General features: G+C 37.8%; 1 protein-coding gene across 2 annotated transcripts in view; it reads right to left on the bottom strand.

Moving 5' to 3' along the window:
* Window positions 1-25,034, bottom strand: part of SVEP1 (sushi, von Willebrand factor type A, EGF and pentraxin domain containing 1) — a 205,056-nt gene that overhangs the window by 101,764 nt on the left and 78,258 nt on the right. For both annotated transcript variants that reach the window (XM_016961409.4, XM_520182.8), the window contains exons 7-13: window positions 22,720-22,917; window positions 20,495-20,613; window positions 13,311-13,440; window positions 7,248-7,355; window positions 6,022-6,153; window positions 4,873-5,067; window positions 3,263-3,384 (exon numbers count right to left, since the gene is read on the bottom strand). In XM_016961409.4, coding sequence (XP_016816898.1) covers window positions 3,263-3,384; window positions 4,873-5,067; window positions 6,022-6,153; window positions 7,248-7,355; window positions 13,311-13,440; window positions 20,495-20,613; window positions 22,720-22,917 — 1,004 coding nt within the window. The remainder of the gene's footprint in view (window positions 1-3,262; window positions 3,385-4,872; window positions 5,068-6,021; window positions 6,154-7,247; window positions 7,356-13,310; window positions 13,441-20,494; window positions 20,614-22,719; window positions 22,918-25,034) is intronic.

Raw genomic sequence — 25,034 nt, 5'->3', positions numbered from 1 at the left:
AAACACTTTGCTCCCCTGGCCTTCACGTCTCCATCAGCAGGAGGGAAGGGAGGGCCCCAGAGCTCTGCACATTCCTCAAAGGGATTCTGACCCTCCTCCCCTGCAGCCTCTAACTGTCTGTTGGTCACCAGGATTAGTTTCACACCTTTTATCTCTGTTTATGTCACTCACCATAAGAAGCCCAGCGCTCCTGGGATATCTCCTGTCTCTAAACTTTGGCTATATGGCTCTTTGGAACCCTTTCTCTGACCCCATCTCCCACTCCTCTTCCCCAATCCCCCAAGCCTTCCTCTATGCCCTCTGAAGCTCAGTCAGTAATCAGCAAATCTGTTATTTTCTACCTCCTCTCTTTATGTTCTCTTCACCTTTGCCCTAAAACCTTTCCAATTTTCTGGAACATTTCCCAGATAATATTCTAGAAATACTAGAAATTCCAGAATTCTGGAATTGGGGGCAGGCCTGAAGGTGGAGGAAGGTCCTTCTCACTCTTCATTGCTGTTTCCAGATCAAACTCCCTCACATCCCCTTAAAGGCTCACAGTTCTGAAGCTCATGCTGTCAACTCTACCACTCATTGACCCTTCTGGTGACAGTCACCTGCAGCATTTCCCCTCTGCGTCACTCCCTCATTCCAAGAACATTTGATAACTGTCCCTGTTATAGTTCTTGGTGATTTCTATAGTCACCTAGCAAACTCTTCCATCTCCTTGGATTCTCAGTTCCTTTCCCTCTTCTCTCTTGTATTCCAGCCTTACTCTGTCACTCACTCCTGTAGTCATACCCTCAGACCTTGTCATTGTCAGAAACTGCACCTTCTCCTCTTCTCAGGAATCCAACAGTTCCTTGACTTCATCAGAATGTATAATCCATCGACCCTAGTGCCTCTCCTTTAGCCACTCATGTCTTCATGTCCTTGTTTACCCATCTAAGATTCCATGATCCATCACCATGGAATGTCTCCTCCCTTGCATGCCTCTTCCTCAATTTGTTTGGCTGGACAACACTTACCCTTGGTTAAATTAATCGTTCTGCTTCCCCACACCTGTACTACACAGTCAACTAAGGCTTGAGAAAAAATGTAACCCTGCTGGCTGCCAATCTTACTACATTTCTTTAGCATACTTATTCATCCTTTCTTAGAAAATTATTTTACACCACCTCTCTCTTCTTAAGCCTCCAACAACTCCTCCCCATTCTTACTCTCAGATGATCATTTTTTTTATGCCGATCAAAATTGAACTCAGAAAAGAGCCTCCGTTCACACACTTCCATCCCCATGAGTACCCAGTACCTGGACCTATGCCCTTGTATGCTCTGCCTCCTTGACTCTTCTCTTTATCCCACTATCTACTTCCAATGTATCAGCAAGTCCTACTGAATCTACTTTCAGAAGATATAAAAAAAATCCATTCACTTCTCACCACCTCCAGTGCCACCCAAGCCACCATCATCTCTTGCTTTCATTTCCTATGTGGTCTTCTTACTCTCTCCTACCCTCTCCTCCTAGAGCCCAAAGTCATCAGTAAGTTGTTCCCTCAAATGGCTTTCCATTTAATTAGAGTAAAAGGCAAAGATTTACAATGACTTTCAAGGCTCTCCACAGTCTGATTTCTCTTCTTACCCCCATCTCCTCTTCCACATGTGATCTTTTTGACCATCTATCACTCAGCCTGTCATCTTCTCTACCTTTGCCACTCTGACATCTTTACGGTGGTTCAAACTCTGAAACACACTCCTGCCTCAGGGACTTTGCACTTGCTACTCCCTCTGCCTGGAACGCTCTTCCCCTAGATATGCTCGTGGCTCACTGCCTCATTCTTTCAGGTCTCTTCTCAAACAGGAACCTAGTGAGGCTTTCCCATCTTCTGCTTTATTTTATTCCATAGCATACGCCATCTGACATGCTACATATTTTCCTTGTAATTTGTTTATTGTTGGTCTATTCATTAACATGTAAATTCTATAAGCACAGGGAGTTTTGCCTGTTTATTCAGATCTAAATCCCTAGTGTCTAGAATAGGACCTACTTACTAAATATTTATTAAATGAATACATAAGCATTTAACAGCACATTCTATTCCCTTATAGCATCTTTAACCTGCTACAATTTAGTGTCTGATAGACGCTGAGTCTAACACACACAAAAATATTTAATATTTTAAAGATTTCTTCACCACTTTGGGGTGGAGTATAATTAGTATGAGTGTATTGTTGCCTTTCAAGTATAGGTCTATAGTAACAGAGGCCTAATGGGCGTAATATTTTCTTGGTTTGCTAGTAACAGTGACAACATTATTTCTCTTTTTGGAATTTGGTTTTATTGAATAGATTTAAATATAACGTTTTTACCAAGTGTTTTTGAATGGACATTCGTTAATATGTTAGGTGTACTTGTAACGTGCTTGGCATACAGTAAGCAGCACAATAAAATGTTAGCAAATAAATAAAGTGCTACCAAGTCTGCAGGGCATACAGATATGTATCTAGCATGGTTCCTGCCTTGAAGATGTTCAATACAGTTACATATATTGCTCTGTTTTCTTTTCTTTCTTCTTCTTTTTTTTTTCAGACGGAGTCTTTCTCTGTTGCCCAGGCTGGAGTGCGTGGCGCGATCTAGTTCACTGCAACCTCCACCTCCCAGGTTCAAGTGATTCTCCTGCCTCAGCCTCCTGAGTAGCTGGGATTACAGGCACACATCACCATGCCTGGCTAGTTTTTTTGTATTTTTACTAGAGACGGGGTTTCACCATGTTGGCCAGGCTGGTCTCGAACTCCTGATCTCATGATCCACTCTCCTTGGCCTCCCAAAGTGCTGGGATTACAGGCGTGAGCCACCGCGCCTGGTCTGTTTTTTTAATAATTGTTGTAAGAGTCCTTTCTAAACAAAAATGCATCTTTTAAATCTTTTAAATGTACAATTATCTTTTAAGTGTCCAATTATCTTCTTATCATAAACAAAATACCACTTACAATGTTCGGCGTTTTTGTCAAACTTTAAATAATAAAGGCATTCTCCAACCATCCAGACCTTAAGCTTCTCTGACTTCCTAAGGATGTTTTTAAAGATTCAAAAATGTTTTAATGCATATTTACTTCTAAGTCATTCTAGAAGTTCAAAATCTATGAATAATTTTAAATATTAGGTACATGTCTGGATCACAAAGAAGAGGGAAATAGGATGAGAAATTGCAGTTGTAAATGACTCAGAAAGGTTATGAAAGCCTTATAAAAGAACACACAATAAATGACCACTATTGATGTACCATTTTTCCCAGGGTCGTCTCAAATGCTTCAGAAAACTTCTTCATCAGATCTGTGTCATCACAACGAGCTGCTTTGTAGAACATCTCAAAGGACTTGAACCCATGGTTTGCAAAACGTTTTTCTAGAAAATGTTGGACAAAACAGCTTCAGTTGGTTAGTGTTTTTAAAACAAAGATTTGACTTTCTATGAAATAATTGAAACTTAATGTTTTAATTCTAACATAATTTGTGGGATTGTTATAAAAACAAGAGATGACAGTTAAGGAGAGTTTCTAGGCATTAAATGATCATAATAAACCATGCACCAAGCAGCACTGGACTCAGTTATCCAGTGAAGAGTTTGCTTTTGATATATGATTCTTTATCTTCCATTCATACAAAAAGTGAGTATTTAAGGGAAGAAGATACATAAAAATTGTTTTCATTATATTCCTGGGAATTTTTGAAAAATCCTGGCTGGCTCAAAGTTGTTATATCTTATATAGCACATATAATAATTTTAAAAAATAGGCATTGAAACATTTCTAAATATTATTTTTGTGCAATCATATTCCTTGAAAGTGTAATTGTCATAAAGACAAATTTCTCCCTGGATCAAAAGCTTGCATGGTAGACTTTGCAAAATGCCCCTGAAGAATTCAGGGACCGTCTCCTACTAGCATCCCACCGTCTCAATCTGTGAAAGAGGTGAATGGTATTGTTTCTATTTACTACTGCAGTTTGGGGGGGAAATAGCTCTGTTAAGTGGGTTTCACATTTTTTTCCAAGACACTGGTATTTAAATTCCGTTTATGGTAGTGGATCAAAGATTCACTTCAGAGAATATTTATTTACACTAAATGAATACATTAGGTTATTTTTATAACAATGTATATTTAAGATTATAGAATAGTTTAAAATCTAAATCAAATATGAAGAGACTATGATTGACGTATTTTATTCCATCATGTATGTTAGATTTTATTTTAAAGTAGCTCTTCTGCACACTATGAGAGTTTTTTCTCTATTTTTTTTTGTGCAACAGGGTCTCATTCTGTCACCCAAGCTGAAGTACAGTGATGTGATCAAAGTTCCCTGCAGTCTGGAACTCCAGGGCTCAAACGATTTTCCCAACTTAGCCTCCTGAATAACTGGGACCACAGGAGCACACCACCAGGCCCAACTAATTTTTTTTTTTTAATATTTTTGTAGAGATGGTAGGCTGGTCTCGAACTCTTGGGCTCAAGTGATCCACCCGCCTCAGCCTTCCAAAATGCTGGGATTACGGGTATACGTCACCATGCCTGGCCACTATGAGACTTGAAATTCATATTTACAGGTTCAGAATTACATATTGTCAAGTCTCCAGATATTTCTGATAAATAATGAGAGGGCTCAGATGGTTCTGCCTTAAACTGAATCTTGTCCTACAGCAATACAATCTATAATAAGACTTTAGTGACTAATATTTTAAATCCAGGAAAGAGTAATTCTCTTATTCACAAACATTTCAAATTCATGGCACCATTTTCCATTAATTCCTATCGTAAGGCAATTTTCCTCTTTAACACTTAGAAATGTACACACATTCACACACATTAAAGAAGTCTAGAATAAAATTAAAACTTACTGGCACAGTCTGGCCATTCAGTGGTATATGTTGGTTTCCAGACGCCATCTTCATAAGCACAATAATACTTGTCAGTAGACCCTTCTGTGAAATCATAGCCCTCCAAGCAAGTTAATGTACAGTTGACTCCAGTATTATCTGGAGTGCATATAAAATCCCCATTTACAGGTGTGAATGGAATTTCACAGGGAGAACCTGTGTAAAAAAAATTGTACTATTCATATATAGTGGTACAAGAAGCATAAATTAAATTCCAGGAGCTTAAGCAGAATTTTGAAAAGGACTCCTCCTGTCTATCGCTATTTCTAGAAAAGCTTTTACCATATGTCTTTAGTGCAGGAGAAGGACAACACATGCTTTTTGGTTCCTAGATTGACATACATTGAAAAGCTGTACCTATGTGTAATTAGAGGTTGTGCATATTTTTATAAAAAAGTTAAAGTACTTCTGACTTGGAGTTATTATTATTATTATTAGTAGTAGTAGTAGTAGTAGTAGTAGTAGTACTACTACTACTTTGAGACAGAGTCTTGCTCTGTCACCCAGGCTCGAATGCAGTGGTGCTATCTCGACTCACTGCAGCCTCTGCCTCCTGGATTCAAGCAATTCTTGTGCCTTGACCTCCTGAGTAGCTGGGACCACAGTCACATGCCACCATGCCTGGCTAATTTTTTTATTTTTATTAGAGACAGGGTTTCACTACATTGGCCAGGCTGGTCTCAAACTCCTGATCTCAAGTGATCCACCCGCCTCGGCCTCCCAAAACACTGGGATTACAGGCATGAGTCACCATGCCCTGCCCTTATTTTTGACATTCCTTTAATAAAAACAAAAACTGGATAACATTGTGCAGCAAATATGTTTTCAGAATCTGTCTTCTCAAACATTTAAAATAGGATAATGTCAATAATACATTGTAACCTTAGAGAAAATGTTAACAAAATGTTAACTAAAGACTATTCTGGGAGAAAACATTTTTATCTATCACAAGGTCAAGGAATGACAATGGAAAACCTAAATAAAACCTGTCAGTCTTCTAACTGTAAAAATCTAATGCTCATAGCCTATGTTCTTTCATAAAACAGAGCACTATAGCAATGACATGTGTCAAATGTCAACTAGAATTCTGGGGGCTTATGAAGACAATACCTTTTATGACAATATGGATATCACATGTCCTGTTATTGCCTGAGGGGTCAGTGGCTGTATACTGTACTATAGTCTCCCCTTGAGGGAAAAGGTCTCCTTGTGTATGACTTCTGGTAATGACCAATTCAGCCCCTGGAAAGGAAAGAAGGCAGCCAATTTTTGGGTTGTATTCACAATATTTTTTTTTGAAACAGTCTTACTCTGTTGCCCAGGCTGGAGTGCAATGGCATGATCTCGGCTCACTGCAACCTCCACCTCCCAGGCTCAAGCGATTCTCCTGCCTCAGTCTCCCAAGTAGCTGGGATTACAGGCATTTGCCACCACGCCCAGCTAATTTTTGTATTTTTAGTTAGAGACGGGGTTTCACCATGTTGGCCAGGCTGGTCTTGAACTCCTGACCTCAGGTTATCTGCCCACCTTGGCCTCTCAAAGTGCTGGGATTACAGGTGTGAGTCACCGCGCCCAGCCTATAGTCACTTTATTAGTCTCTTATTTAATTTGAAGTTTCATGTCCTACTTATGCAAATCTGTTGGGCATTCCGTGTTGCTTAGCCTACTAGTAGAAAATAAAAGATTTAATTTTATGTAGTAACATAGAAATAGTAGATTCAACAACCCCATTAAATTAAGGCTTTTTTTGACAAACAACTGATTTTCTCAAAGTCCTTTGAGATGTCCTACAAAGCAACTAGGCAATAGGTAAGTCTGCTACGACATTGGGACTTAAATTAAGAAATTAGTTAATTTGCATTTTTTGTTGTTTTCTGAGTTTTACTGAAACCCTTAAAATAAACTTCAGTTGTATTTGCTTAGTTTTTTTCTACTTTCTTATGACCTTTTATAATTTTATTTGTCAAGTATTTAAGAACTGAGTCTGAATATATAGATGTGCAGTAGAGATGCCGATAAAATGCATGGTTTATACCTCTAGAGCAACATAAGCTTGGAGACTAAAGAAATTCATTAGCACCCTGCTAGGTACAACACCTAGTGCAGGTTCAACAAATGCCCATGAAATACTGAATTAGGAAAACTCTCATTGATAGGTAAGATTGATAATGTTAAATTATAATTATTCTAGCATTAAAACATGTTAACTTATATAATTATTCATTCTCCCTAGACAGTTGTTATTTGCTTTTTCTCTTTTATCCCATTAAAAAGCTTTTTAAAATAAAAAAGAATTCATTGCTACTATGCTGACAACAAAGTCCTTGTCACCTCACCTGAGTTGTCTGAGAACTGAGGCTCATCCCAGCTTGCAGCATGTACCTTCTCTGAGACCTGGACGGGAGGTGGAGATCTGCACCAGTCTATGACAGGTGGTTCTGCATCTGAAGAACACGAAATCAGACAAAGAAGTCACAGCTGATATTCACAAACGATGAGGAGGTTTTCAAAAGAGAACTGAAGTCGGCTTGTGCTGGCAGACAGCCTTGAGCTTGCAAGAAACAAGGCTGACTCTGTGGCTCCTGTGATATCTTTTCCCTGATCCCCAACACCAAAGGAAAGAGCTGTTTTTGCTATACTTCCCCCATCTGTTGAAGAAAAAAATGCCACCTTTCTAAAATCACCTTGGTCACAAGTGTGTGAAAGGCAATTCCTGATGTGGTGGGCATTTGAATTGTGGGTTCTGTCCACGGTCGTTGAGCTGACCCAACTGGAAGGGAAGAGAACCATTCCAGACAAGCTGAAGGAATGAAATGACCACATCTGTCATTCCCATGATGTTCCTCTTATCTGAAGGGTCAAGACAAGGGCTAATAGATGGCTAAATAGAAGGACCATGGGCCAGAGATCTGAGTTATGTTGCAGAATAAGCAAGATGTTAGTGTGAGTGGGCTATTGCTGGGAGGCTAGGAGGTTATGTCCAGAGGTGGAACGTTGGAGCTAAAGATTTCTAAGGTTGACAAATTCTAGATGAAGACAAAGAAAAGAGTGGGAACCCGGAAGTGAGGAAAGGAGAGAGAGTATGAAAGCCACAGCAGAAGTTAAAGCACTGGGAGTCTGTGTTGCTGAGCACTGGAATTCTGGCTGAAGGGTGGATGTGAGGTGGGGTGAGTGAGCCAGGTTTCAAAGCCATGATTGAATGTGGTGGAGTTTTTAGGATGTCAGTAAAGAACAATAAAGTGGGTGTATAATCTAGGCAATACCATTCAGGACATAGGCACAGGCAAAGATTTTATGACGAAAACATCAAAAGCAATTGCAACAAAAGCAAAAATTGACAAATGGGATCTAATTAAACTAAACAGCTTCTGCCCAACAAAAGAAACTATTATCAGAGTGAACAGACAACCTACAGAATGAGAGAACACTTTTGCAATCTATCCATCTGACAAAGGTCTAATATCCAGAATCTACAAAGAACTTAGATTTACATGAAAAAAAAAAACCATTAAAAAGTGGGCAAAGGACATGAACAGACACTTTTCAAAAGAAGATATTTATGCGGCCAACAAACATATGAAAAAAAGCTCAATATCACTGATCATTAGAGAAATGCAAATCAAAACCACAATGAGATACCATCTCACGTCAGTCAGAATTGTGATTATTAAAAAGTCAAGAAACAACAGATGCTAACAAGGCTGTGAAGAAATAGGAATGCTTTTACACTGTTGGTGGGAATGTAAATTAGTTCAACCGTTGTGGATGACAATGTGGTGATTCCTCAAAGACCTAGAACCAGAAATACCATTTGACCCAGCAATCCCATTACTGGGTATATACCCAAAGGAACATAAATCATTCTATTACAAAGATACATGCACGTGTATGTTCATTGCAGCATTATTCACAATAGCAAAGACATGGAATCAACCCAAATGCCCACCAATGATAAACTGGATAAAGAAATTGTGGTACATAGACACCATGGAATACTATGCAGTCATAAAAAGGAACAAGATCAGATCCTTTGCAGGGACATGGATGGAGCTGGAAGCCATTATCCTCAGCAAACTAATGCAGGAAGAAAACCAAACACCGTATGTTCTCACTTATAAGTGGGAGTTGAACAATGAGAACACATGGAAACAGGGAGGGGAACAACACATACTGTGGCCTTTCAGGGGTTGGGGGAGAAGGGGAGCATCAGGATAAACAGCTAATGCATGCAGGGCTCAATACCTAGGTGATGGTTTGATAGGTGCAGCAAATCAACATGGTACACATTTACCTATGTAACAAACTTGCACATCCTGCACTTGTATCCTGGAACTTAAAATAAAATTAAATTAAAAAGAGGGTGTATAGAAAGTAATTTTAATTTAATTATACATTTTATACATCTGAAGTGTTCTTATTACATGCCTTTGAGGTTTGAGGGAGATAGCAAAAACATTATTTTTCTGATTTTGTAGGTGAGGAATGTTAGTTAGACAAGTCAAACTTAAGAAACTTGCTTGAGGTCAGTAAGCTATTAAATTGTAGCCACAAGCATTAAGACCAAGTATTCCTATCCAAGATATATGCAAATACATACTCTGAAATTAACTGAACTGCACCTGTGAGAATATATGGATTCCCATTTTAAGCCAAGTCTCATGAACATATGTTCAATTTTTGTCTTTTCCTCATGTTTGTTATTAGTGCAGACCTTAGGTTTATTATTTCACTGTAGACCAGTGATGCAGTTTATTATTTCACTGTAGACCAGTAAACTCTGTAGACCAGTGATGCAGTCTCTTTTGCTCATGTTTGGATCTCCACTAGATAGCACAGCATCTGGCCTATAACAGGTGCTCAAAACAAGTTGCTGGATAAAGGATAAAGCAATGCTCATAGCAGGTAAGTGTACTTTGAGAATGCTGAATCAAGTCAATTCATAGCTAAATTTACAAATCCAGCAGTATTTACTATTTTGCCAAAAGAAATGACAATTGAATATTCAAGGATTTTCTGGGCATATCTGATTTTATTCAGACATTTTAAAGTTAAATCACAGGTGCAAGAGGGCAGTAAGGCTCAGTCAATTACTGTCAAAAGAATTGGAGGCGCCAGCAGATGTACTGTCTCCAAAGGAGAGGGACAGCCCACTTCAAAGCAAGTGAGACAATACTCTGTGGCAGCCAAGGAGAAGCATTCCTGGCTTGACTCTCATTTATCATAAGGGTGACACCAACACCCTGAAGAAAATAAGAAAAATGTAAGCTTTGGTGTATTTTCTTTCTCTCTCTCTCTCTGTCCCTTTCTGTCTGTCTCTCTCACTCCCTACATCCCTCTCTGCTTCTGCTTCCTTCTTCCCCTGCTTCATCTTCCTTCTCCTTCCTTCTCTTTCTCTCCCTCTCTCTCTTTCTTTTTTTAGATGGAGTCTCTCTCTGTCGCCCAGGCTGGAGTGCAGTGGCATGATCTTGGCTTACTGCAACCTCCGTCTCCCGGATTAAAGCAATTCTGCTTCATTCTCCTGAATAGCTGAGAATACAGGTGTGCGCCACCACACACAGCTAATTTTTGTATTTTTAGTAGAGACAGGGTTTCAACATGTTGGCCAGGCTGGTCTCGAGCTCCTGACCTCAGGTGATTCATCTGCCTCGGCCTCCCAATGTGCTGGGATTACAGGTGTGAGCCACCACGCCTGGACCTTCTCTCTCTCTCTCTGTCTCTCTCTTTGAGACGGAGTTTTGCTCTTGTTGCCCAGGCTGGAGTGCAATGGTGCGATCTCAGCTCACCGCAACCTCTGCCTCCCAGGTTTAAGCAATTCTCCTGCCTCAGTCTCCCGAGTAGCTGGGATTACAGGCATGTGCCACCGCACCTGGCTAATTTTGTATTTTTAGTAGAGATGGGGTTTCTCCACATTGGTCAGGCTGGTCTGGAACTCTCCACCTCAGGTGATCTGCCTGCCTTGGCCTCCCAAAGTGCTGGTATTACAGGATGAGCCATCACACCTGGCCCTCTCTCTTTTAGAATTTGGGAATTCAGTTAAAGTCTAGTAGTCACTCAAGTACACATTTCACATTTCACTATGCTGACTCTTCATTATGAAAAATTAAAACTTGGCAAACTCCTGAACCATATTTCCAAGTCTAAAATCACTGTGTCAGATTTTTGAGAATCCAACATATTTTTCATGCAAATGGTAAAGCTCATGTTTAAAACAACACTGAAAAAGGAATTTTAAAAAACTAAGCATTGTGAAATAGTCTGATTTTTACTGGATTTCTTTCATCTACTTTTACCAAAACCTGTAATGTATAGGGTAAGGAACCAGTTTAATATATGTTAGTTATTTCAATAAGTTATGTAACATTTTTAAAACAAAATGAATTTAACATAGTGAATTTTAAAATAAACATAAGAAAAATAGACCTGAGATAAATGTTGCAAAATGTCAGTATGTTGTCATCTAGCTTTCACACAGAGCTTAAAGTATGGTAGGCACTAGATCAAGTGGTTTATATATTATTGCAAATTAAAAATCTCACAATGAGGTAATACATTCATTATTTTATTTTTGGATAAAGAAATTGAGGTGTAGAGCAGGAACTGGTCCCCTTGACTTTAAGTGGTGGAGATGAACATGAACCCAACCAGCTTGGGCTCAGAGTCCATGCTCTTGTCCACTACAGATTGCTATGTAGCCTACCTCTCCATGTATTTTATTTTGGTAATGAGCAGAAGACCAATTGAGAGATGATACGGTAAACCAGGCTCAAAAGATTTCAAAGGACTGATCCGCAGCGGTGGTTCTGAGGATGGAGAGAATGGGACAAACTTCAGCGATATCAAGTAGGTGAAACCAACAGCACCTGATACCTTCTTGGATATTGGTGAGAGGGCAGGGAGTCAAGCATGATTCCAAGGTTTTCGCTTGGTAGCTAGGTGGTTGGCTGTGTCCTTTTCTGAGCTAGGAAATAATTTAGGTTTAGGTGAGTTTGAAATGCCTGTGAGACATTAATATGGGGAAAGTCCAGGAGGCTTTCAGAGTCCAGTTTGGATTCCAGAAAAGAGATTTGAACTGGAAATAGGAATATGGGAGTTGTTGGTTAACAAAATCACTCAGGAAAACTACAGAGAGCGATAGAGAAGACCAGGGCTGAAACCCTAGAGAAGATCAACATTTGAGAATTAGCCTGAGGAAGAGAAGCCTACAAAAGAGATAAAGAAGGTTAGGTAAAAATAATGGAGGGAAAAAAAAGACGGGAAAGACTAACATCAAAGAAGCTAAGGGAAGGAAAAAGTTTTGGTAAGAAGTGTGTGGTTAATAATGTAAAACGTAGCTGGGTGTGGTGGCTCACACCTATAATCCCAGCATTTTGGGAGGCCAACGTGAGAGGATCACTTGAGGCCAGGAGTTTGAGATCAGTCTGGGAACACAGTGAGACCTTGTCTCTACAAAAAAAATTTAAAAAAACAAAACAAATTAGCTGGGTGTGGTGGCACATGCCTGTAGTCCCAGCTATTTGGAAGGCTAAGGCAGGAGGATTGCTTGAGCCTAGGAATCTGAGGCTGCAGTGAGCTATGATTGTGGCACAGCACTCACTCCAGTCTGGAGGACGGAGTGAGACCCTGTCTCTGAAAAAAATTAAATAAATGTAAAATATGAGGAAAGATTATGTAAAATTAGGACCAAAAAGTGTGCAGAGTAACACCAGAGATCATTGGTGACTTTGATGACAGTAGTTTATATGAGTGAAGGGGATAGAAGCCAGATTTGGGTGACTCAGAATAAATGGCAATTAAGCAGAAAGACATGGCAAGCATTGGGAACTTTCATGTGGGCTCATATGGGAAGAAATCAAAGAGAAGTGGTAATAGTCAAAGGGTTTGTAGGTTTCAAACGGGGAGTGCTTTGAGCAAGCTTCAATGCCAGTTGGAAGAATCAGTGACAAGGGAGTTGTTGATCATAAAGGAGAAGTGGTCTCTGGGGTTCTGGATTGCTTTCATAAACCTGCCCAAATGATTCAATGAAGACTTACTGTATTAGTCTGTTCTCATGCTGCTAATAAAGACATACCTGAGACTGAGTAATTTATAAAGGAAAGAGTTTTAATGGACTTACAGTTCCATATGGCTGGGGAGGCCTCACAATCATGGCAGAAAGCAAAGAAGGAGCAAAGCCACGTCTTACACAGTGGCAGGCAAGAGAGCACGTGTAGGGGAACTCCCCCTTATAAAACCATCAGATCTTGTGAGACTTATTCACTATCATGAGGACAGCATGGGAAAGACCCACCTCTATGATTCAATTACCTCCCACTGGGTCCTTCCCACGACACATGGGAATTATGGGAGCCACAATTCAAGATGATGTTTGGATGGGGAAACAACCAAACTATATCACTTACCAATAACCTTGATATGGAAAATGCAGCTGGCCTGGTTGCCGGATAGGTCAGTTGCCGTGTATACGATAGCAACATCTCCAATTGGGAAAAGGTAAGGTGGGGTGAAAGCTGGATGAACGTGGACTGACACCTATTGGAGATACACAAATATTTTGAAAGTTAATGTCAAAAGTGCATTTATTCTTTTCTGATTTATATATTATTAGTAATGTTAACAATGATACAATATTTCACAAAGAGGAAAGGAAAAAGGCACAGCTTTCCGGCATATTTCTTTCCAGATTATTCTATTTACGTGATTTATAGAATTGGCACACATATGAAATGTTTCTCCTTGTTTTTTAAACATAATACCTTCAAACATCTTTTATGCTCTTATGTAGTCCTTAAAACTTAAGATGACTCTTAAATGTTTCCATAATGTTCTGTAGAATAAATATAAGATAATTTAAGAAAAATCTGTTGAAGGACATTAGTTTGACCCAAACATTTCCATTATAAACAGTTTTGAACAGATAATTTAAACATATTTTTTCTTCTTCTTTTCTTTACTGACGCATAATAGATGTACATAGTTTCAAGGTACATGTAATAATTTCACACATTCATATAGTTTATAAAGATCAAATCAGTGCACTTCAGATATCCATCACCTTAAATATTTATCTTTTCTTTATGCTGGAACCTTTAAAATTCTTCTCTTCTAGCTATTTTGGAATATACGATCGATTATTGTAAACTATGGTCACCCTACTGATCTACGTAAGACAAGGTCTTATGACTTCTATCAAAACATGTATTCCTACCCATTAATTCTCTTCTCTTATCTCTCCCTCCCCCACCTTTCTTGGCCTCTGATAACAACCAGTCTACTCTCTATCTTAATGAGATCTACTTTTTTTTTAGCTCTCACCTGAGATATTTGTCTTTCTGTGCTTGGCTTATTTTGCTTATTTATTATTTCCTTGTAATAGAGTTCCATGAACAGAATTATTAAACCCAACCATTAACATTTTATTAGTAGATAATATAAAACTTATTTCCAAATGCATGGTAACAATTCATATTCCCACTGTCAACCACATTTTCTGATCTATATTAAATATCATCAATTTTTGGTAAGTCAAAAATCTGGTACCAGGTCATTGTTTTAATGAACTGTTTCTTAATGCCATATGCTAAGATTAAATTCTCAAGTTTGCATGTATTATATTTTTTACTTCTTGAATTGTACGTTTATTTTCTTCATCCACTGAAAATTGATAAATTTCCTTTTCACTGTAGTTTTAAAAATATTTCAAATAAGATTAGAAAGCTATTCATGAAATGATTTGATAAGCATCCAAATATATTTGATGGTAGTTTTTTTTACGATTTAAACTATAATTTGGAAATATATTTTCTGTGTGGTATGATTTGAGAGTATAACTTTACATCTTAAAAATCACTCACTGATTCCCCTTTATGATATTTTAAAATCCATCTATTATGAAGTAGTACTGCACCATTCTGTTTATTTTTATTTCATTAAATATTTTGATTTCTAATAGACCCAGTTGTTTCTTATTATTCTTTTCAATACTTTAATCTAGGTATTCTTCTACTTTCCATTACAGAATCACTTTTCATGCTCAAAAATATATTAACAGTACCTTTGAAATACATTTATTCTATAAATATTTTGCTTTTTTTTCTTTCAGAAAAACTAGAATGAAACATTTTGTTTTTTAATCTACAAATATGGCATGTATTTCTGTTTGATTTCATTATTTCACCTGCCAATGTTTTATATTTTCCTTTAAGGTGCCATTTACCCTTCTTTTTAAATAGAAACCTAAATATTTTACATTTTATCTTGCATTGTAAGTAGAATCCCTTTTTAATCTATTTTAGTAACCTATTACTATATATAGCATTACATATTTTATAGAATGGGGTGTGTGTGTGTGTGTGTGTGTGTGTGCGTGTGTGTGAATTTATCTGTATCTTGGTAGTCAAATAGTTATTTTGCTCCAGGAAATTAAATCAGGGATACAAAGAGTAAGTTTAAAAGTCTCATTCAGGACACAGAGGAAAACTTAGAGTACAAATCATGGAATAGATAATAGACATACAGAATAGAAATTAGAGATATAACTTACGAATCATCAGTGTTCCTAAAAAAACAGAATGAATGGAATAGGAAAAATGTTCTAAGATATAGAAGAAAACTTTGATTTGAAGAAAGCTATGACTGTACATAAAAAGGACTCTTGATGTGCCAAAGTTGATAAAGAACAATCATCACTTAAACAAATCCCAGATAACTTAATGTACAACAAAAAATTCCCACAGCATTCAGGAAGAAAAAAAAACAGATTATCTAAAAAAAGATAATAATCAGCATATATTATCTTTCTCTTAGTCATTAAATGCTAGTCTGGAAATAAAAGATGTTCTTGTACATGCAAAGGCTTAATAAATATACCACCTGTATATACTTTTTCTGAAAGAATGGATTTTGAACCTACCAAATGAGATGAATCACAACAAATCCCTCATGAGAGAGAAAAGTCATGGTGTGAAGAACTGTCAGCAAACACCAAAACTATGTAAACATATACTCATTGTGAAAAATTGTGGTTGTTAGGATTCGAGTGTTATCAAAGATTTTTGGAGGGATGTAAAAAAACTATATTAATTAATCTATAATAAATTAGAATAAGAATCCCAGATTATATCAACAAACTATAAGCGGCTGAAAAGTTAAACTGATAATTTACTCCTTTTACTTGGGTGAAATGCAATAGATACTCTTATTTTTTTTTGCCACAGATAATTGGGTAATGAAAGGCTTATGCATGTTTTTAAAACTTTATTAAAAAGACTATATTCCTTCCATATATAATTGCAGCTACAGTCCTAAAGTTGAAGATTATAAAGGTTAAGTAATCGCATATTCTAAAGAGAGCTCCTAAGAATGGAAAAATCGCCAGGAGGCTGACACAGCAGTGGCTGGATATATATATTTCATATATATATATATGAAATAGGAGAATTGACTTGGGTAGAGTGTTGGGATATTTCCCGTCTTCTCCATGGGGCAAGGAATGGGGAGGAATACTGCCTTAAACCAAGTGGCAGGGCTTCAGACAACCACTCATAGAACATTGGCAGGGGGCAGGGGGTGCCCACAGAAAAGGGAGACCAGCATCCCATTCCCAGGCTGGATGCTTGCTGGGCAGAAGAAATCCATAGATTCACCCCAATGTGAGGAGTGCTGGGTGAGGCTGACACCCATGCCTTGGAGTTTAGGGGCACATATGAATGTAGACAGGTGGCTGCAGCTCTCCTGGTGAATTTTGAAGGCAGGAGGCTTATTTGAGCAATATGGACAGACTGGGAGGAAGGCTGTTCTGAAAATGTGTCAGCCTGCACTCCCAGTTTTTGGCATGGTGAAGTGACATAGGCTGAAAGGGGAGATGGTAGTACTTGAGTTGTTCTGCCCTACACTCTGCTCTAGGGGTTTTGAGAGGTTGTGGGATGTATGACAGGGCTTGGAGCTAAGGGGAAGGGGAGCAGAGGTCCTGCCAGAATGCACCTTCATGGCAGGGAACTGTAAGGGGTTGGGGAGGGGGTGGTGCTTCTACAGGGCCTCCTGCAGAATGTGCACATGGACTGCACAAGAGAGATAATTTTTTTTTTTTTTGCTTCTCAGAGTGCATCAGCAATACAGAGAGGGCCACACAGCCTTAAACAAATGAAAGACTTTTGAACCTTTCCTCAAAAATACTCCTTTCAGAGCTGTGTTCATTTCCTATTGTTTCCATAGCAAATTCCTAAAAATGTGGCAGCTTAAAACAACAAAAAATGGGCCAGGCACGGTGGCTCATGCCTGTAATCCCAGCACTTTGGGAGGCCAAAGCAGGAGATCACTGGGTCAGGAGTTCGAGACCAGGCTGGCCAACATGGTGAAAACCCGTCTCTACTAAAAATACAAAAAATAGCTTGACATGGTGGCACTTGCCTGTAATCCCAGCTACTTGGGAGGCTGAGGTAGAAGAATCGCTTGAACCTGGGAGGTGGAGGCTGCAGTGAGCCGAGATCATGCCACTGCACTCCAGCCTGGGGACAGAGCAAGACTCTGTCTCAAACAAACAATCAAAAAGCAAAAAAACAAACAAAAACAACAAGAATGTATTATCCTGTGGTCTTATAGGTTAGAGACACTGATGGGTCTTACAGGGTTGAAATGAAAGTGTTAGTAGGGCTGAGTTCCTTTCTGGAGGCTCTGAGGGAGAATCTGCTTCCTTGCCTCTTCTAGCTTTTAGAGGCTGCCTGCATGGTCCTCCTCCTCTAGCTTCAAAGCCACTGATGGCAGATTGAGTCCTTCTCTCTGCACATCTCTCAAATCCTTCTGTTATAGCATCGCTCTGTAACCACAGCTGGGAAAGGTACTTCTCTTTTAAGGACTCATGTGATTAAGTTGGATTCACCTGGGTAACCCACGCTAATCCTCCCATCTCACAGTCCTTACTTTCATCACATCTACAAAGTTCCTTTGCTATGTAAGGAAACATATTTGCAGGTTCTAGGGATTAGGACAAGGATATCTTTGAGGTAGCCATTTTTCTGTTTATCCCACCAGCCCTGACCCTAGAGAGGCCAGAGACAGAGACGGGGAGGCATAGAAGGGGGAAAATAGCATCAATTGCTCCTCTTTCCTCAAGTCAGTCAGGCCTCCTCTGAGCCGCAAGAGGAAAAAGCTTTGAAGTGGATACAAGATTCAAGCTTTTATTTAGACAGCAAGACTCTTCTTTTTAATCCTTGAAAGTGGTTTTTAATTATGGAAAGAACTATTGGTATACCCTAGAGCAACCAAAGCTTGTGACTGTAGAATAATGGTTATTTTCTATTGGTGCCTTTCCTAGTTCAGACTATTCAATATCAGTTACACAATTATAGTTTTGATTGCACTGTACATATAATTTAGCATCTTACTTTTCTACCAAGAAATTTCTTTTTTTGGAAATTTTCTGAAGGAATAATCAGAGACAAAAGACAAAGACTTAGTACAAGGATGTTCATGACAGCATCGTGAGTTCTTTCTTTTTATTCTTTCTTACCCTGCTTTGAGTTCATGTTCTATTATTACAATAAATATAGTGGGGTTTTTTCCCCAATTGTCTAAACTGCCTTCTCTGTCTTTTTTTTCTTTCAAACCTCTACATTATAAAGAAACCCAATTATTTACTTTTTTCAGGCCTACACTAGAGAATCACATCAATTTTGGAGAAATTCACACAGTAGTGCAGATTAATCTCTCTATAAGTTTATGATCACAAAACTCAAATGGACCCCCAACTGTAGCCAAATAATCCTAGTATATTTCTCTGGTCTGTTCACTCTCCTTCTCAGAATGAGTTTTTCAAAACTTCTCAATTCTCCTAAAACTTCAAAACTCTCTTACTTATTCCCTTTAGTTACGCTTCAGGTTTGATCACTTTCTGAACAGAAGCCATTCACAATGAATTGCCCCCTCTTTTCCTTGTATATTCAACTTCTCCATCTCAATTGGTTCTCTCCATTTCTATTTTTATTCTTTTAAGCACATTCAAGTTCTTCCCCCATGTAGTAGGCTGAATAACGGCCCCCCCAAAGATCATCCATGTTCTAATCCCTGGAACCTGTGAACACGTTACCTTACATGGTAAAAGGGACTTAGCAGACATGACTAAATTAAGAATCTTAAAATTAGGATGGGTTCAATGTAATCTCAAGGGTCCTTATAAGGGGAAGGCAGGAGGGTCAGAGTGAAAAGAAAAAGATGTGGTGGAAATATCACACATGAGAGACTGTTCAACACACAAACCACTTAAAGTGCATTCAGCCCTAGAAATCACATTTGCCCTTTTCAAATCAGATTTAAAAGCTACCTTGATTGTAAGTATATTCAACACAATGATCAGAACAGCTATTTTTTCTATGTTGCGCTCTGCATCCACCCCGCCGCCCCCAGTGTATCCTGATTGGTACAACTTATATATATTTACAGGTAAGTGTAGAAATAACATAATATTTAAGTGCATCTTAATGTATATGAATACTAACCATGTACATATAAGAGGAAGTAAAATTCCTAAATGAACTATTTTTCTAACATCTGATGGATTATTTCAAGCTACTATACAAAGAAAATTAAAATACTGTGTTCTGAATAATGCTGGATTTAGACAAGCTTGAAGAAGAAACACCAATGCTATCTCTTTCTGACTGAAAAATACACAATCATTTTGGGCCCATATTTTAAAAGATAGGTTCATAAATAGCAATTAGGATTGAGTCCACATCTTTTCTTTTCTTAAAAGATCCTCAGAACCTAGTAAAGGGCAAAGAATTCTTCGTCAAGTAATCTTACTGGCTACAATAATACAACAAATCCATAGAATGAAAAGTTTCTGGTTTTGAGGATTTTATCTGAGATTTCTAATTAAAAATTCAAGGTTGATCATTATTCTGTCAGATGCCGCATTCACATTTACGAGTAGAGTTCATACACAAAGAGTATTGTGATGGTTAATATTGAGCGTCAACTTGATTGGATTGAAGGATACGAAGTATTGTTCCTGGGTGTGTCTGTGAGGATGTTGCCAAAGATTAACATTTGAGGAGGACTGGGAGAGGCAGACCCACCCTCAGTCTGGGTGGGCACCATCTAATCAGCTGCCACCTTGGCTAGAATAAAGCAGGCAGAGGAAGGTGAGAAGAGCAGACCTGCTGAGTCTGCCAGCCTTCATCTTTCTCCCGTGCTGGCTGCTTCCTGCCCTTGAACATCAGACTCCAAGTTCTTCAGCTTTTGGACTTTTGTACTTATATCAGTGGTTTGCCAGGAGTTCTTGTGCCTTTGGCCACTAACTGAAGGCTGCACTATCGGCTTCCCCACTTCTGAGGTTTTGGGACTTGGACTGACTTCCTTGCTCCTCAGCTTGCAGATGGCCTATTGTGGAACTTCACCTTGTGATGGTGTGAGTCAATAGTCCTTAATAAACTCCCTTTCATATATACATCTATCCTATTAGTTCTGTCCCTCTAGAGAACCCTAATACAAGTATTATCATGAGCATATTAGTAAGTCTTCAACACACATATCTGCAGTATATTTAGAATTCATTTGAAAAGGATGCACATAATTGCACAAACCTTACCTTTTCACCAGAGTTGTCTTTAGCTGTTGGAATCTGCCAGGTAACATTGGCAGAATCTTGCTGTTCCAGAGTCTTAGCCTCTATGTCCTTAGGACAGTTGATTTGAGGAGCCTCCACGTCTAACTCAGAAAATACACAAGTAGATTAATACACTGATATGTGGTCCTAGATCATTTAAGGAAGAGGTACAAATCTAGTTATATTAATACACTGTGACACATTTGTACATCCCAGTTACTGATTGTTCGGAATCTGCACCCACCTGCTTTCCTGATCATTTATCTCAGCATGGCTTACGAGCCCAATCCTGAACTAGTACCTATTGACCTCTTAGCCTCATTTCTTCCTTTTCTCCTACAGGAATTCACTCTCCACATTGAGTTACTGTCAGGCCATTGCCTTTCTTTTACCTGGGCCCTTACCTATGTTCTTTTATTTGCCTGAATTAGTGCCCTCTTCTCCCTTTACCTGGATGTCTAGTCCTTGCTCTTGAACAGGCTTAGACACAGCTCCTCAGGAAGCTCTTGCTGATTCTCCAGGCCCATTTGAGGTCCCCACTCCACAAGTTCCCATAGCCCTCTGGATTTCCCAACCATAAAACTCAACAAGCTATTTTGAAATTGAATTTTCTCCCCCAATAGAATTTAAGTTATTTGAAGGTCAGGATGTCTTGCCCCACTGTCTTATATGGTACCTGACATATCATAGGAGCTTGAGAAATATTTTTTGAATGAACTAAACTAAAAAATGTTGACTGTGACAGGAAGAAACTACACTTGAAAATGAGGCTGTCAAGTAGAATTAACTAGCAGAAACTGAAACGTACTGTCAAAGCAAGCAACAAATTAAAGCCAATGATATTTTTTACTTTATACTATGGTGCTGAATTAGACGTGCTAACGTTACACAGATGCACGCCAGTTATGGTAGTGCTTAAGCTTTTGTTATACGATAAAATACATCTTTTATTTTAATTTATGTTAAATTAGGTCTTCTGTAACTTCTGGCTGAATATATCTGAATTGATCTCATTGTGTCTCATGTCTTCTTGTTTCTTCAAAATTTAATTCAATTTATATTTTCTCTTTCTCAAAGGGGCTTATACTTGGACAACTCTCTCCCACAGGAACACGTAATAGCGTATTAACTCTGAAAAAATGTTTTAAAAAGTATTTGATTTTTCATTCATGCTTAAACAATAGCTTGACTGGACCTGGAATCTAAAGTTTATATTTATTTGCTCTCCATATCCTGTACACATTGCTACATTTCCTTGTGGCATTTAAAGTTGTAAATGAAATAGGTAACGTGAGTCTAATTCTTGTTTCTTTTGTGCAATTTCTTTCTTTCTCCATGAAAAGTTATTTAAGATTTTTCCATTAACTCTGCAACTCAGAAATTTCACTAGTAGTAGTCAAAGTATGCCAACCCAACACTGAGGAGTTATCTGTGGTCTAAAGGATTAAGCCACTCTCCAGCTCAGAGAAATTTTCTTCTCTTGGTAGAGAAATTTTTCTCCATCTCCTCTCCTCTCTCCTTCTGGAACTCCTTATTAAATGGACATTGGGGTTTTTCCTTCTGCCACTGGCATCCCTCAACTTCCATCTTTTTGGTTTGATCAATTGGGAAATTCAAGCACTTTCTTTGTTTACTCATTCAGTTCTCCATTGTGAGGAAACTCTCAGTTTGGTCTTTTAAATTACTAATATAGTTTTCAACAGCATTCCTTCCATTCATCTGCCCTTGTCCTTCTCTTAGAGATAGGACATTTTTTACTTCTAAGAACTCTTTTCTGTTTTCAGTAACTCCTTTTTCATAGCGGTCTGCTCTTGTTGCAGAGAAAATGGCAATGTCCTCTTGTGAATGGAATGTGATGCCAGGTTTCAAAGTGCTGATAGCTTCTTTTTGAAAATCAATTCAGTCTCACCTGCTTTATATAGACCAAGACTTCCCTAAAGATTTTAGTCTTATGGAAAACTTACCTGATTTTCAGCTCTACTATTTTCCTTATTTGTGTATTTCTTCTGTCATTGTCTGGCATTTTGTAATCAGATTTTGTAAATCCACCACTTTGAACCAGAAATCCTCATAGAGGATATTGGGGTAGCACCTACCATATTATCATGGGTTTGCAGCAAAAGTTGCAAAGAAGGATTGTCCTATACTGCACCCATATGGCATTATTTAAAAATTTGATTTTTAGCCTGACTAGTGTAGAGACCTACCTTTACACACAGCTGCCTGAACTCCGACATTCCATTTTCCAGAAGTGGTACATCTCAGCATTTCTTTGACTCCAGATAAAATGAACCCTTGGCGGCAACTTACATAGCAGATCGTCCCAAATTTGGCTGGCTGCTTGCCACAGTTGTGGGGGGATATGATGACATCTTTGGGCGTCTGAAAGGTGGAACACTGGCGCTCTACGGTAGGGAAACAGAGAGAATGTTATTTGTGTTCCCACAAATTGGAAATGCCATGGATTCTTTTTACTCAAGAAAAATACAATTATGCTGCCTTAGGATTTATGTAAATTGCTAAATGATAACTATATATGACATTGAATGTATAACATATTGTAAATAATGCTAACCTATACCTCTTTAGTTATCTTTTGCTATTTTTGCCAGTGCATCAAAACTTTCAAAAACTTCTGATATTTTAATTAACACTGATTTTGACTTTTATCATTTGCTTGGAGCACATTCATTTAGTTAGCAGAATATTATTTTATGGCTTAGAAGTAGAAAGTCATAAATCGAATTCCATATTTCATGGATTAAGTGATATATTCAGCAATCTCTATTTTATGAGCTTTTTGGTGCTATTTTTAAGCAAGCATATAATGAGAAAAGTTTCTAATAGCCTTCCTAAAATCACTGTTATATTTAGGGCCTTGACCTTGAATGCTATATTTAGCACAGAAAAAGAATAGCAGATGAATTAGGCAGAATGCAGATGGAATGGAAAATCAAGGCTAGGACTTAATACAGGGAGTGCATGTGAGGGGGCAGCGTGTGCATACACCCATAGGCACATTTGTTTTTTGTAGTAGAGAATCTACTGGCAGCATTACTCACATCTTTGGTCTCTATTTTCCATGTTATTGGAATAGCTGAATAAATAGCTAACATTTATTCAGTACCTACTATGTGCCAGGCATTATTCTAAGCACTTTGCATGTATTATTTAATCATATGCTGTAAGAAGTATTCCAACTTACAAATGAAAACTGAGCACACTAGTAACTTTCCTAAAGTCACCATGCAAGTAAGTGGCAAAATCTGTGTGCTACTAAACACTCCACTATCATACTTCCTCCATGAAATAATTTCTTTCCAAACTGTGCCAGCAAAAGCCATTTTTTTTTTTCCAAGAAATGGTTTGTCTCTTTATTTCTGCACGGTGTGAACTGCATGCCATCCCAGACCTCCTAGTCTACTTTGATCAACAGGAAAATCAAAGCCAAATTTGTGGTTCGACGATAATGACAATGTGGGACTCAGTATCCTTTATTTACAGCTGGGCCTATATAAAGTAAGAAAATTATCCTTTTGGCTGTCAAAGTTGTTGAAAATTTTATTCTTTTTTTATTGTTTGTTTATGGTACTTTCGGTGAGCGTGTCTTTAACTTTTATATAGTCTAATCTACTGAGTGTTTTTCTTTTTGAAGTATTCCATTGCTTTTATGCTTAGTAAGTTCTGAGACTGGTTAGCATTCGCTTACATATGTTAAATACATTCTCTTCCAGGTTGTAATGGTTTTATCTTTTACCTTATCTTTAAAATCTAAGAAGAATTTATTTCTGTGTTCAGTGTGAATTGAAAACATACAGGAAACTTTATTTTGTTTTGTTTTTCACAAGGAGCTAGTCAAATTTCCCCTATGATCAGTTAAATAAATTTTTTTTCCCTCAACTGACCTGTGATACTTCCTTAATTGTAATCTGTATGGCAATCCTTGCATATTCTTAATCTTTGCAGATTAAAAAAGATTTGAAAACCTGATAGAGCTACTTTCTATTTACTATTCCTATTGCTCTTCCTTTTCAAACTGATTTTAGTGATTGTTCATTACAATATTTTTCTAGATGAACCCTAGAATCATTCCCTAATTCCAAAAGAAGGGCAAAAAAGAAAATCCCTTTTAAGCTATTGAATGAGTATGCATTCAGTGTAGTACATATATATGTAATGCATATATATGTAATGTGTTAAGTTCTTTCCTTATGTTAATTTGGAAAGAACTTAACATAAATATATGTACTATATATTAATATAATTAATATACATATATAAATTATAAAATTATAATACATATATAAATTATGTAGTAATATATATACAAATTAATATAAATAATTTATATATAAATACATAATTTGGAAAGAACTTAACATTTTGAAAACATTTTATATAAATATTAAAATGTTCTTTTCATCTCTCGGTAACATTTTTCTGGTTTGCTTAATACAGGTTCCACACGTTTCTATTTAAGGTTATTCTGACATATTTTATATTTTCCATAGATCTTTTGAAT

The sequence above is a fragment of the Pan troglodytes genome, chromosome 11 (genome assembly GCF_028858775.2).
Source record: "Pan troglodytes isolate AG18354 chromosome 11, NHGRI_mPanTro3-v2.0_pri, whole genome shotgun sequence".
NCBI lineage: Eukaryota > Metazoa > Chordata > Mammalia > Primates > Hominidae > Pan > Pan troglodytes.
The sequence above is the reverse complement of the archived record's forward strand: the minus strand, read 5'-3'. Positions and strand labels throughout refer to the sequence as shown.